We start from the raw sequence: 15,045 nt of genomic DNA on the forward strand, positions 1-15,045 counted from the left end.
CTACCTCATCTCACCTGAATACCTTATAATATCGCACACCTTCAGTTTGCATCGCAGATCTATACAACACTAACTCTCCCTGATGAGACCTACAACAAAAAAGTATATCGTCAATACATCAGTTTAATCAATAAACCTACAAACCTTAAACTAAAATTCAGGGCCCACCTTCTACGCTGTTGAAATTTAATGCTTTCAATACAAGCTATCACAAGCCGGAGCCACACAGGATGTGGACATCACCATGCATATGAGCCGACACCCAACAACCTAACATTTAAATATCGGAGTCCACCAATCAAATTGAGCCATGGACCTTAACTATCCAATCACAATACAGGTACCCTAAGCAATACCCTCTACAGAATTAGTAAAATGCCTCCCATCCACATTACTGTTCAAACCCAGTGGAGACGTAGTCTTCCACCAGTAAATAAATTTTTGTTCAATTCACCGTATTAACAAGGAGGGGGCACAGTTAGTGGCCCATTGGGATTTATGTGGACACCGGGTTGATGATCTTAGATTTTTTGTTATTCAACAGATTCGGAAGGATTTTCGAATTGAGATTACTCGTGCCCTGTGGCAAATTGAACAAAAATGTATTTATTGGTGGAAGACTATGTCTCCACTGGGTTTGTTACTAATCTGCTACATTTTTTTGAAGGCATGGATAAACTTGAATAAAGGTAAGTTAATATAATGTATCTGAATTTTCTGAAAGCATTTGACAAAGTACCTCATGAGATACTCTTGAGGAAATGTAAAAGTCATGGATAGGAGGCAATGTTCTATTGTGGTTTGAGAACTGCTTAAAAGATAGAAAATAGAGAGTAAAGCTAAACGATCAATTTTCTCAATGGAGAAGTGCCCCAGGAACATGTACTGGGACCACTGCTTTTTAGCATATTTATAAATGATCTAGAGATGAGAACAACAAGTGAGATGGTCAAATTTGCCAATAATACAAAATTATTTAAAGTTAAATCACAAGACAATTGTGAGAAATTGCAAGACTTGGAAGACTGGGCATCCAAATGGCTGATGACAATTAATGTGGGCAAGTGTATTTATTTATTTATTTTAACAATTTATAGCCCAAATTATAGCTACACAATGCAAGGTTCCATATTGGGAGTCACCACTTAAGAAAAGTATCTAGGTGTTATCATGGATATGTTTAAATCCTCTGCTCAGTGTGAAGCAGTGGTCAAGAAAGTAAATAGAATGCTAGGAATTATTAGGAAAAGAATGGAGGATAAATCAGAGAATATCATAATACCTCTGTATCACTCCATGTGCTTCTGCATCTTGAGAATTGTGTGCAATTCTTGTCACCATATCTCAAAAAAGATATAGCAGAATTAAAAAAGGTACAGAGAAGAGCAACCCAGTATAATAAAAGGGACAGAATAATTCCCATATGAAGAAAGGCTAAAAAGGTTAAGGGCTTTTCAACTTGGAGAAGAGATGGCTGAAGGGACATATGATGAAGGTCTATAAAATAATGAGTAGAGTGGAACAGATAAATGTGAATCTGTTGTTTATTCTTTCAAAACGTACAAAGAGTAGAGGACATGTAATGAAGTTACTTGGTAATAAATTTAAAACAAATTACTGAAAATATTGTTTTACTCAATGCTCCGCATTCACCCAAGTTTCTATCAAAGATTGTGTCTGCTTTCCTTATTAATCAAGTCATCGTGCTACTTATGTTCTTCTCGAAACCTTACTCACATGGAGATGAGGAAGCCCTTCATATCTTAACTGACCTTAGCTTACTACAAGAGAAGAACTCCGCCTCATCATCAGTCTTCTCAACTATTTGTCTCTTATGATCCCAATAGATTGGGCATAGCAGTGTCCAAACATACATTGTCCAACTGGCTAGCAGACTGCACTATGCACTGCTGTAGGCTAGTGCGCCTACAAATTACAGACACTATCCAGTTAGAGCCATGGCTGCATCAGTGGCTCTTTTGCGAGCTGTGCCTCTCAAAGACATCTGCAAAGCTGCAATATGATTTCCATTGAACATCTACACATCCCATTACTATCTGGACAATCTCTCAAAGAGTGATAGTAAATTTGGACAAACAGGTGTGCGTTGCCTGTTCATCCAGTAGTCTACCCTCTATAGTAGAGTTCAGATTGCTTAATCAGTAAACGCTCTGCTGCAACCCTCAGCTTAGGACTCCTGACGTGTTATAGCTAATTTAGCCCCACTTATCAGCAAAAACGCAAGTTTGTTTACCAAAAAATGTTCTCTGTAGACAGCAGGATAAATTAGCCATACTCAATAACCTACTTGCCTCCCTAGAGAGTGGATTACCTAGCTAGACTTAGCTCTAAAATCAACCAATGGTGCTCAGGAGGCAATGTCTGAGCAGGAATTCCCACATATTCTCAATAGAGTAAAAGCTCTACTAGCTATAAGAGAGAGGTCTGTTTGGTGCTTCTGGGTGACGTTACCTGCGTTTTGTGGATAATTCATCCTGCTATCTACGTAAAACACCATTTATGGTAAGCAATTTGTTTTCCCCTTCCTCTTTCTCTGTTGCTTTTTGATAGCCATCAGAAAATTTCTATGTGTATTCCCATGTGCATATGTCTGTATTGGTAAAGGGATCCATGTGAAATATAAATAAGCAACCCATCACACACACAAAATATCAGCACAACAAACAAAAAAAACTTACCCATAGGCGCAATGAGGCATCCCAGATCAAATATGAGGGCATCTCCCAGTAGTAGTCAAGCCCAGATACCAAAAGGGGCAATCTTTTTTTTTTTTTTAAGTTTTGAATTTGTGATGATGATGGTGGTGATATGGAGAGGTGGTGGTTTCTGCAATTTTTAAATTCTATATTCAAGAAAATATCCTAAAATGGAAATAACCTGAGAGTTAAGGTATCTATCATGGATAATGCCAAGAATCAAATAGTTAACAATACTGGCATCAAGTCTACAGCATGAAGTGGTCCATGTCTCTAGCTGAAAGTCAAGAACTTAAACAACAAGAAGAAAAAAAGCCAAAAATGAAGCAATACATGTAAGAACAAGCATTAAATTAAGAACAGTACCTAATTGCACTAACTAACTAAAACATCAGCCAATAATGTCTGGAATGTTTAAGCTTATCTCTCAAAAAATTAGTGAACTGAATCAGATCAAAGACAGTGTAGACCACATCTTTATTGACAATTAATTTACATGGAAATTTAAGAAAAGAGCAACCACCCAGTTATATCATCCTATCTCACATATCATGAAAAAGCTTCTTCTTTTCTGAGTAGTATGATTTTTTTTTTTATTATTATTTTAGAAAATATCTACAATGAGATGTCTGTTGAATATTTCTTTGATTCACTGTTAAAATATTCTGTTTTCTTTAAAAAAAAAAAAAAAAAAGATAATACCAGAAGGTTATTTAAACTGCACCTGAAGTAGTTTTTTAATAGAAAGAATTAAGATATCTGGTTCTAAAACACAAAGGCACAAGAAGTAAAATCAATCTAAATAGGTATAGATATGTTTACATTTATAGCTCATGTCTGTTTTCCAAGCCTATTAGTGTATTTAAATAGACAATAAGGAGAAAAGAAATCTCTGTTCATGAGCTTACAGCCAGGTGTCATGTGCTGATGCTGGAGCTCTTTGTTCCGCACAGGTGAAGCTGTGTGACTTTGGATTTGCCCGGATTATTGGCGAGAAGTCCTTCCGGCGGTCTGTGGTGGGGACACCAGCATACCTGGCTCCAGAGGTGCTGCGGAACAAAGGCTATAACCGATCACTAGACATGTGGTCTGTGGGTGTTATCATCTACGTGAGCCTCAGTGGCACTTTCCCCTTCAATGAGGATGAAGATATCCATGATCAGATCCAGAATGCTGCATTCATGTATCCACCCAACCCCTGGAAGGAGACCTCCCATGAGGGTAACAGCTTTTCCTCGGGGGCTGCTTTTGGGTTGTTTCATAATATTCCTAATCCAGTTTTCATTCTATGCTATAGAACGTGCATCCTCGAAAGTGTAAGCTATTTGCTTTGGGATTGGTCTCAGAAAACAAGTGGCTCCACCCTCACCATATTCTGCACCTTCTGTATCCAGTGAGACCTTGTACAAAAATAACAGTAATCCAGAATTTAAAAATGAGTTGCAAGGGGTAGCCCTGCTTGTGGCACAGAACACTTAAGTTTGAGTCTTTTGACTATTGAAGCTCAGGTACTTCATGGAGGTAAATTACTCAGATTACAAGAGGGAGGAAAGAAAACTGTGTTTTGGTGGAACGGTGCTGAGTGATTCATTCTTCGAAAAGATTACCCTTCAGTTTTCTGTCAGTGAGAGAAACTGAAACCACACAAGTATACTGGTTAGGATGGGAGGACTAAAGAGTGTGAAAATTAAAGGAAAGAAGGGGAGGAATGACTTGCAAGCTATGGGGCGTAGCAAAGGATGAGTTCTTTATTAACAAGGTATTTGACACTCGTTAAAATGCAGTAGCTGCAATAACATTTTTAAATTGGACTGTACATGCATGCGTCCTAGAAAGTAGGTTCATTTAGGTCTGTGGAACTCCTTGTTTCTTTATGATTACTTCAACAAATCATACACCACATTTTTCAGCACAACAAGGGATTTCTGTTTATATGCAAACTTTGTGTGGATAATTGTTGATATTTAACCAGACTACCATATGATCTGGAACAAATAGAATGAAACCGAAATATGGAAGATTATAAATAATGAATCAGGCCAATGTTTTGCTAAGGCTTTTCTTCCATTCTGTGTCTGTGGGGGGAAAAAAGCTTAAAATTATTTATAACCAAAGTAATATCGCAAACAGTAAAGAGAAATAAAATACACTTCTACAAATAGGTCACAGGCTATGACAATATATTGTCATAAATGTTAAACACACGGAAAGCCATATATACGACATGGTTGAAGCTGATTCTGAAACACATAAATGGATACATTTTCAAAAGCCAGTGAGCAGCTAAGATGCTCGGTTATTTTTAGGACCATTTTCAGCAGTTCTGACTGAAAGTTATTTTAAGTTACCCAGTTAAAATGTAGCTGGCTATCAGTTCTCTGCAAGACTGCTAAGAATTTACCCCAGATATAACGACTATAATAAGTTAGGTAGTAGATTCTGTTAGACCCCCACACCCTCCTACCCTAACACCCAATGGTGCAGATTTTAAAAAAGTACGCGCGCACGTACTTTTGCTCGTGCATCCGGCGCAAACAAGAGTATGCCGGATTTTAATAGATACACGTTTAGCCGTACGTATCTTTTAAAATCCAAGGTCAGCGTGCACAAGGCTGCACAAAATCGGCAGCCTGCGTGTGCCGAGCCGCACAGCCTGTCTCCGTTCCCTCTGAGGCCGCTCCAAAATCGGAGCAGCCTCGGAGAGAACTTTCTTTCCGGCACCCCCCCACCTTCCCTTTCCTTCCCCTAACTAACCCATGCCCCGGCCCTAACTAATTCCCCCCCTCACCTTTATTTCAAAAGTTACGCGTGCCCAAGGCAGGCATAACTTGCGCACATGGGCCGGCTGCCGTCGCGCCATGTTCCGGTCCAGGGTCTGGTCTGGAGGCTGCGGCCACGCTCCCCAGAACGCCCCCCCCCCGATGACGTGCTGGCCACGACACACCCCCCAGGAAAGCCCCGGGACTTACGCACGTCCCGGGGCTTGCGCGCGCTGCCGAGCCTATGCAACATAGGCTTGGCACGTGCAGGGGTGGAAGGGGCAGCTTTTTGGGGGTTACGCGCGTATCTTACGTGCGTACCCCTTTGAAAATCTGCCCCAATGAGCACAAGAACACCAGCACTCGCCTCCCCCCCCCCCAACCACCAATCCTCTCTCCTGCCTGATCTAAAACCAAGGGTAGCGCCCTTCCCCCAACTGCTCCCACCATCACTTCTCCCACCTGCCTGATCAAAAAAAGTGCAAATCCCTTTGACAACCCCATGATCCACCTCCCACTGGCCTGAACTCCAAAAAGTGTAAGTTCCCTCTCTACTCCTAGATAGCCCTACAATACCCCCACCCACTGGCCTAGTCAAGAAAATATACAAAGCCATTCCACAGCCTCCCTACCCACTCAGACCTCCTCCCCACAAAACAATTTCTAATGCTGAGCTGACAGTGGAATGCTTCCTTATCTCCAACCAGTCATGTGTCCTCCTTTGCTCTATCAATTGCTACTGCCAGAGTAAAGCTAGATGCCAGCCTGAAAAGATTTAAAGGCTGTGTTCTCCTACTGGCTTGGCATTAGGAACTTTTTTTCTTGGGGAGGGTGGGATGGCTCTCTGAGGAGTAGGGTGTCTGTGGGGCAGGCTTGTACTTTTTCTTGATCAGAACAGTGAGGGTGCATTTGTCATTTTTGGTGATCAGGCCAAATGGGATATGGATTGCAGAGCTGTCAGGGGGAGACATGCAGTTTCAAGAGATAAAACTGGAAGGATGGAGGATTTGGGGCTGGGGTAGTTCTGTTAATAGACAGGGTGAGACAGCAAAAGGTGCCTCTCAAAATGTCAAAAATGTCTTGTTGTGGCCTTCTCACCCTGCCTTCAGACTCATGAGCAGCACAACTCTGATGACGTCCCCGTATCCCACGGGCAGGAAAAAAAGTAACCACGGCCATGCGGTTTTGATGATGTGTTTGTGGGGTCCCCACCCCCTGTAGGCTGAAATAGAGTTCCTGCAGCCTCGAAGAGAGGAGAGAAGGGAGAAGGAGCTGACATGAGTGAATGGAAGGGAGGGGAGAAGGGAATGGAATGGAATGGAGGGTGAGTGACTGAGAGGGAAGGAGGGGGGATTGTGAATGAGAGGGAGCTGTGAGAGGAAAGAAAGGAAGTTGTGTCAGAAGAAAAGAAGAGAGGAGAAAGATGGAAAAGTGTAAGGGGAGGGCTGAGTGAGAGGGAAGAGGCTGTGTGAAGGGAAGAGGAGGGAAGGGTTGAGTGGGTAAGAGGGGAGGGGTGTGTGGGTGGGATGGAAAGGGTGAGAGAAGGGATTGAGTAAGAGAGGAAAAAGGTGAGTGAGAAAGGGAAGGGGGTAAAGGGGATAGAAGGGGTGAGTGAGAGAGAAGGGATGGGAAGGAGGGGTGAATGAGTGATGGAGAATGGAATGAATATAAGTCCTGTGTGTTTGTCTTATTAGATTCTAAGCTCTATTTAGCGGATGTCGTGTAGCACTGTACAAAAGCTAAGTAGTACTATTGAGAAGGAGTAAGAATATATTAAAAGAACTGTCAATGGGAGAGAGTGCAGAGCCAGTAGAAGAAGTAGGTGGTTGCCTAGAGAGCCACAGTTTTTGGGGGCAGGACCGTGATTATTGTGGCTCTTTGTTTATCCCACCCATGTGGGCTCAGCATAGGAAGTTGTACTGCATGGGTGGGAAGAAGGAGGCACAATCACTGCTGTAAGAAGAGTCAAGAGCAGAGTTGGCCCAATTGGCCAAACGAAAAGAGCAGGAGCATAGACTGTCCACGTCCCAAGAGAAAAACGTAGTCCCATCTGCTGCATGGGTTGAAGACAGAGGCAGCTGCAGCTTGTGTATTCAATCTCAGAGTAACTAAAAATCAAAAGTCCCCGGGTATGGAGAGTGGGGAATTTCTTTTATTATTATTATTTTTAATTATTGAGTGCTTAATGTGTCTGCTCTTTTTAAATATTTTGTTGATTTTTTGGGAACTTTTTAAAAATTTATATGAGTTTATTGCATGTTCTATTTGTCAGCTGTTTGGAAATATTAATTTTCATTTAAATTATGATTAATGTTTTATATTTCTTGATTGTATTATTTGTTTTGTGGGCTATGGTGATGTTTCTGTTTTTCCATTTTTGTACTGCATATAGTTCATGTTTTTGCCTGTACATCTTTATTTGTAATTTATGGTCTCTTTATTTTGTTTTTGGTAAGAGTCTGTCTGTGTTCTGCATGTGTGACTGAGATGAGGTATTCTGCTACCATGTAATTTCTGTGAGGGGTCTAAAGCAGCCTGGCTTGTTTTGTTTTCCTAATAGGAGCTGTATTGGTGTTTTAGGGCCTGGTGTAATATTTGCAGTGTTGCTTTTCATGGGTAAGGTTGTTACTATTTGACTGCTAGCAGCTAGTGCTGTTTTGGTATGGGAAATGTACTATATTATAATTTGTAATTCAGTTAATTCATGGCTTTCTGAGGGCCAAGCTCATACCTAATACACTTTACAATAGATCTCATACCATGTGGATTCTAAGTGTCTTGCTTTTTTGCAGGGTTTTCTGGTTGACACCACAACAGTGCATGTAAATATAATATATTTGTTGTAAGTGATATTTTTACCTCAAAAGACTACTTTTTTCATTTAAATCTGTTATTTTAAATGCATAATTTGTAATTTTGTGTGGGGGTGGGCACAAGACTATAAGATTCACCTAGGTACCCAATACCCTTGCACCGGTCCAGAAAGAATGCTTCACACACCATTCACCCATCTCCCAATTCCCCAGAGGACAAATGTTGGCGAAGGGTGGGAGGCAGGTTGGTATGGCTCTTGGGAGTGTGACCAGGTTACCAACTTCCTATAAATATCAATAGCACTCTATCTGCCTCTCCTCTTCCCCAGCATTTCAGCGAAAGGGCTAGACTCCAAGGAAACCCCCTTCCCCCACACGTTCTCTCACTGATTTAACCTGCGCTGCACTTGGGGGTAGGGGTCGCCATCTTTTTCCTTTCCTCAGGCAGCAGATTTTCTTGAGCTGCCCCTGTGAGTGGTTATTAGGGTGGAGGAATAATTCTACTGTTTTTGTTTGGAAGGGAGAAGATATTATTGGTACTAGATTGCAAAGATAACCAGCTAAATTTAATTCAGCCATCCATGCAGTGGTGGATATAACCCTTCAAATGTCCCCCTCTAGCCAGATACAGCTCAGTATAGGGCTAAACGTTGACTGGATAAGTGCCCAAATATTCAAAAGATAACATTTAGCTGGATACTTTGAGTTATCCGACTAAATGCCTTTGAATATGGATCTCACAATGTGCACTGATAAGTAAATTTTCAAAAGGGTTCCATGCGTAAGCAACCTGTATTTGCATACATGCTATTTTATAAACATCGAAAGTATGTGCATAGTTTCCATTTTGCATGTACATTTTACTGACGCATTGCTAGGTAGGGTCAAGAAGTATGTGCAGTAGTTGCTATTTTATAAGAAATGTTCACATATACATTATCCAACTTCTTCATACAATTTTACACCTGATTGACTATCACAAGTGAAATCAGACTTGTTTGTTGTCTGCAGTTTTTGGGTGGGAGGCCTGGGTGAACTGGGAAAAGTTTATGGTGAAGTGCTAGAGAATCTTGATGGACTGGGTGAACTGGTGGTAGTGTCAAGAAACATGATTCAAGAACACGCAAGTAACTATTTTTCAAAATGGTATAAGTGCATTTTTTATTAAATGTCTGCCTCCACTTATAAATCTGAATTTTATGCATAAATGTTATATACGTGTGTATTTTTATAAAATAGGTAAAGAAAGTAAACACTTTCTTCCATTTAAATTATTCACGCATACTGAAACATATGTGCATACTTTCAGAACAGAACTACACAGTATTTTATAAACTGTGAAGCAATCCAATAGAGGAATGTGTCAGAGTTATATAATAAAGGGTGCTTCTTGAGGATTAGCTGCTGATCACTGAGGAAGGAGTCTCAAGGTAGGAGGCTCTGGAGGGGCTTGAGCCAAGGAGAAGGAACAGGTGCTACACCCAGTACTGCTAAGGAGTTCCAGAAAGAGTTAAGGAGTGAAAAGTTGAAAGGAGAATTGGGGTTTCCACAGAGCCCTACAGGAGTTGAGAGTTAGAAGAAGCAGAGAAAGTGTGTCAGAGGAGACCAAGGCCAAGAAGATTGGAGTAAATTGAGAAACTTGTGTTGGAATTCTGCAGAACCCATGGGAGAGTGGTGCCTGTGAAAAATTCTAGTTGTGGTTGAGGAGCTGCATCTGCCTGCTGAACCAGACAACCCAAGCAATGCCAGATACTTTTGGCTAGTGGTTGGATAACTATCTGTGCATTCACTTAAACATGCCAATTAATCTATTTTTTCTCTATTTTTTTTATATGGGGCTGCGTTGACAGGCCATGAGCAAACAAAATTACAATTGTAGTATAGTAATGCTCCAATACTAAAACTGTACTAACTGTCATCACTAAAACAGGAATAATCCAACTACTGAAAGGCAATAGGGATGTGCAGAAGGACACCATACATTGCATTCGGGATTCGTATTCGTCGGGGGGCAGATACGTTGCATTCGGCAAGGGGGGCCCCTTATACGTACATGCGTTAATTCTTATTCGTTTCCCGGCTAAAATTGAATTAAGTACAACCCCCCACCCTCCTGACCCCCCCAAGACTTACCAAAACTCCCTGGTGGTCCAGCGGGGGGGGGGGGGGGGGCCGGGAGCCATCTCCTGCACTCATATCCTCGGCTGCCGGTATTCAAAATGGCGCCGATAGCCTTTGACTTTCTATGTCATAGGGGCTACCGGTGCCATTGGTCAGCCCCTGTCACATGGTAGGAGCAATGGATGGCCGGCGCCATCTTATGGCCTGGATTGGCCACTGTTGGAGACAGGATGCTGAGCTTGATGGACCCTTGGTCTCACCCAGTAATGCATGTTCTTATGTTCTTACACGCTAGCAAAATACCTCAACTCAGTCACACATGCAGAACACAGACAGATCCTCAACAAGTACAGAATAAAGAAACCCTAAAGTAAACATAAAAATCTGCAGACAAAAACTGAATTGGATACCGCAACAAGCTAGACTCTATATAGCACAACAATGGAAAACAGAAACATTGCCATTTCTTATTAAATAGCAAACAATAAAATCAAGAAATGTATATCAATAATATTAAAACCAATATATTGAAAAATAATATTTCAAAATAGCTAACTATTGGGGTAATTTTCAAAAGGTTTTATGTAACTACTACTGTAGTAATTTTCAAAAGCCATTTATCCACGTAAAGTGAATTTATATGGGTAAATCTTATGGACAATTCAATGGCATATATTATAGCAATTATTTAAGGTCCACTTACATGAGTAAAGTGCATTTACATGAGTAAAATCCAGTTTTATGCACATAAATACTTTTAAAATCAGGCCCAAATAGAATAACATCCAATAATTAAAATATATTTAAAAGAAATATTCTAAATGCCAAAAAAAAATTGCAAAACTACAGACACATCAAATAACACAAAATGATTAAAATTAACACGAATCTAAATCTACCAGTTCTCCATATCTAATTTCCAGATGTCCTGAGATTGTTGTGAAATAACTGGTAGGGATGGGGACGCGGAATGCTTTGTGTAAACTTTATCCTCTTTTTTTTTTTTCTCATACACACATACATGTTCTCTTCATACACAAAGGGTCTCTAACTCTCAAATACACACATTCTCCAGCTCTCTCACACATGTAGTCACTCCATCATACAGGCTTCCTCTTTTTCTCTCACGCATACATACTCCCTCACACTGGCTCCTTCTCTCTCACACACACACTCACTCCCTCATACAAGCTCCCTCTCTCTCATGCACACACTTCTTCACACAGTCTCCCTCTCCTTCTCACATACTCCCTCACACAGGTTCCTTCTCTCTGTCTCACATACACCCTCACTCACTCCTACAAGCTCTTTCTGTCTCTCACACACACAAGCTTAGTTTCTTCCTCTCACTCATACACCCTCACACTTGATCCCTCTCTCCTTCACATATATCCTCACTCGGTCCCACATGCTCTCTCTCTCTCACGCACACCTATGCTCAGATTCCTCCACTCATTCACACACACTCTTACCGTTCAAATGTGCCCTCTTTTTCACACATTCAGCCTCCCTCTCTCTTACTCATATACAAATACAGTCTCTCTTTCTCTTGCACTCCATCCTCTCTCCTCTGTGTCTTCAGCTGTGGATAGGATGGGCTCCGCTCACGGCTCTCCTGGGCCTCTCTCTTCTTTGGTCCCTGGGCCTCTCTCCTCTTCTTTGGTTGCAGGTGGAATGGGGCCTGCTCACAGCCCCTCTGCCTGGACTCGTGTCCCCTGCTTCTTTGGCCCGGGAGGGATGGCTTCCACCCGCGCCTCTCCCAGGCCTTGCTCCTTTTCTTCTCTGGTTGCGGGCGGGATGAGCTCCACCCATGGCCTGGGCCCTGTCTCCCAGCAATGGATGGGATAGGTTAGGACCATAGCCCTGCTGTCTGTGCCTTTCTCTCCATCTTCAGCCACAGACCAGGAGCTTCCCTGTTACTTTGGCCACCAGGCCAAGAGCTTGTGCTGGCAATTTTAACGCCCCTGAGGGTTGGCGTTCTAGGCGACACAAATTATACTGTACGAATTCTAGAAGGAAGCTATTTCATCTAATGGATGCACTGGCTCTGTTGTTTGTCCAGCTAAGTCTCCATTTTAACAAGCACTTTGATTATAGACCTCCAAATTCCCACTTTATATAGAAAAGGTACAATATATCTTAAGTACTTTTAAAGAAAAACATCAAAAGAGTTTAAAGTTTTTGTTAGTTATTCTATTTTTAACTGACAAAAATTATACAGATTCTGTAAGTGAAATGATTTATAGTATGTACGAAGGGAGATATTGTACAAGTATATGATTTTTTACTGTTTAAATATGTCATCAATAAAAAATATACATTAAAATATATTAAAATGACTGATTTTTAAAACACTGAGGTCAGTATTCAAAGCCATTTAGATGGATAACTCACAAGTTATCCATCTAAATAGCAAGTTATCCAACTGACTCACAAGTTAGCCATCTAACTCCAAGTTATCTGTTTGAATGTTTAGTTTTGAATATTGACCTCACAGTTTCTGAAATCATTCTCCTATGGTGAGTGTTTTCAGAGTCCATTTGATTATGGTTTGTCAGTGTGAAAGTTCCATGCTTGCTGTGCATTATGCAGTGCCACAGCCTATTTCTCTAGCTGAACTATTAGCAGAATCTATCTGCTTCAGCATGGTTGCTCATTTCCATCCCTTGTTTACTCCACTATCACTGTTAGGTTAAAAAAAGAATAGAGACATATCAAATTCATCTGATGACTCCCTAACAGATTATTCTGCATGATAATCCAGGAAAAGTTTGATGTAATACTGTGCATCTGATAGCCAGTTCTGCAGCAGTGAAAGATATTCCTTCCTTACTCTGCAAGAGGCAGAATTGCTGGGTTACATAAACTATTAATCATACCCACTAATTTACTTTTCCTCTAAAAGCTTGTTCAGCTGACTTTTGAATTGATTTAGTATTGCAGCCAACATTACTTCTGTTGGCCAAATGTTCCATAATTTTACCACTGAGTAAAAAATCCCTTCCTCTGAAGGTGGTAAAATCAATTACCCTTTAATCTTATAGACAGTCTCATTTCTACAAACAAACAACTTTGGTAAAAGATCACAGGATAATGTCTCCAAATGGGTTAATTTTGCACATAGCTTGTCATTAATGAACTTCTCTCATAAACCACGGTGTGTGAGTCTGATCTCATTCTCCAAAATTTACTACTAATGCCCTTCTTAAAACTTGCAATGTGCCAGTGAGAGCTTCCTTCTAGAATTCGTACAGTATAATTTGTTCACTTCATAAGAATTTAATATATATCATACTTGTGCGATCTCTGTAGAGTCCTTTAATATATTTGTATAGTTTAAATAGCAAAAATATGTTTCAGAGAAGATGTAATGCAAACAATCCCAATTTGGACATATTTAAGCCCTTGGCCTTGTCTTATGAACTTACTGGCCCTTTTTGTTACCTTTTCTAACACTGGGATATTTTTTTGAAGATGGGTGCCCAGAATTGAACAAATACTCCAAATGAGGTAAAAATACTTTTATCTTTATTTATTTATTTATCTGATTTTTATTCCATCTTTACTAATAGTGCTCAACTGGGTCATTAAACATGTAGAAACAAATAAAAAACATATAACATGAAACATTTATTAAACAATAGAATCAATACAACATAACATAAAACAAGTACAGTTTATAACACAAAACCAATGCATTTCCAACAATCCAGTAAAGTTATAACAATACTATTTATCATCATTCTTTGCTTCTACCCCCCCATGTAATATATGCCAGTTTTGGCTGCTGTTGCTTACTAGCTTTTATTAAGTGCCATCTGTATGTCAATGGATGCTGGTGGGCTGGTGGATCTGTGTGCCGGTAGGATCCTGCTCCTCCAGCTCACCTTTAATCAAAACCTGCTCCCTTTTCTATCCAGGGTAGATAACCATCTGCTTCCTCCACTCCAGCAGTAAAACTGATGTCTACAGAGTGGCGGTGCTGGGACCATGTGAGCAACTTGCAAGCTTATATTCATGCTCCCACACCTTCTCATCCTTTCCCTTCACTGTTCCCATTTAGAAAAGAAGCACACAGAAAAGGAAGAAGGATGACCAGATGCCAGACCATGATGTTCCTGCTTTTGGTCTCAGCACTATCACTTTACCTCATAATCCTGATTTCACTGTTGTAGGACTGAGAGGAACTTGAAAGGTAGGGAAAGGAAGAGAAATCTAGAGGGAGGAGGAAGAAAGGAAAGAAATTTGAGAGGGAGGTAGAAGGAAAGATCTGAATGGGATAGAGAGGAGGAAAGGAAGGGAAGGCAGGGACAAGAAGAGGAATCTAACAAGGGGTGAGGTGGAAGAGGGGAAGAACATAAAATGGATGGAGAGGACAAAAATCTGCAAAGAAGGGAGTAAGGCTAAGGTGAGAGGAGCCTAGAGATCAGGGAGGGACAGGAACTTAAAAGGCAAAAGGTTTCAATACTTGGCAATCCTAACCATACCTGTGGTCCAACTGGGTGTATATTGAATTTAGAAAAGTGAGGGAAAATAGGGGGTGAGATGGATTTGGATATAAGGTGAAGTGGAAAAAGAAACAACATGCTAGAAGGGCTGAGAAATGGGTACAGTTGGGAGATTAGGGGCAGGATA

The 15,045-nt window shown here is 40.8% G+C and overlaps 1 protein-coding gene across 2 annotated transcripts in view; it reads left to right on the plus strand.

The window, feature by feature from the left end:
• PRKD1 (protein kinase D1) overlaps positions 1-15,045 on the plus strand; it is a 558,208-nt gene that overhangs the window by 510,195 nt on the left and 32,968 nt on the right. For both annotated transcript variants that reach the window (XM_029599009.1, XM_029599010.1), the window contains exon 16: positions 3,671-3,938. In XM_029599009.1, coding sequence (XP_029454869.1) covers positions 3,671-3,938 — 268 coding nt within the window. The remainder of the gene's footprint in view (positions 1-3,670; positions 3,939-15,045) is intronic.

Source organism: Rhinatrema bivittatum, chromosome 4 (genome assembly GCF_901001135.1).
Source record: "Rhinatrema bivittatum chromosome 4, aRhiBiv1.1, whole genome shotgun sequence".
NCBI lineage: Eukaryota > Metazoa > Chordata > Amphibia > Gymnophiona > Rhinatrematidae > Rhinatrema > Rhinatrema bivittatum.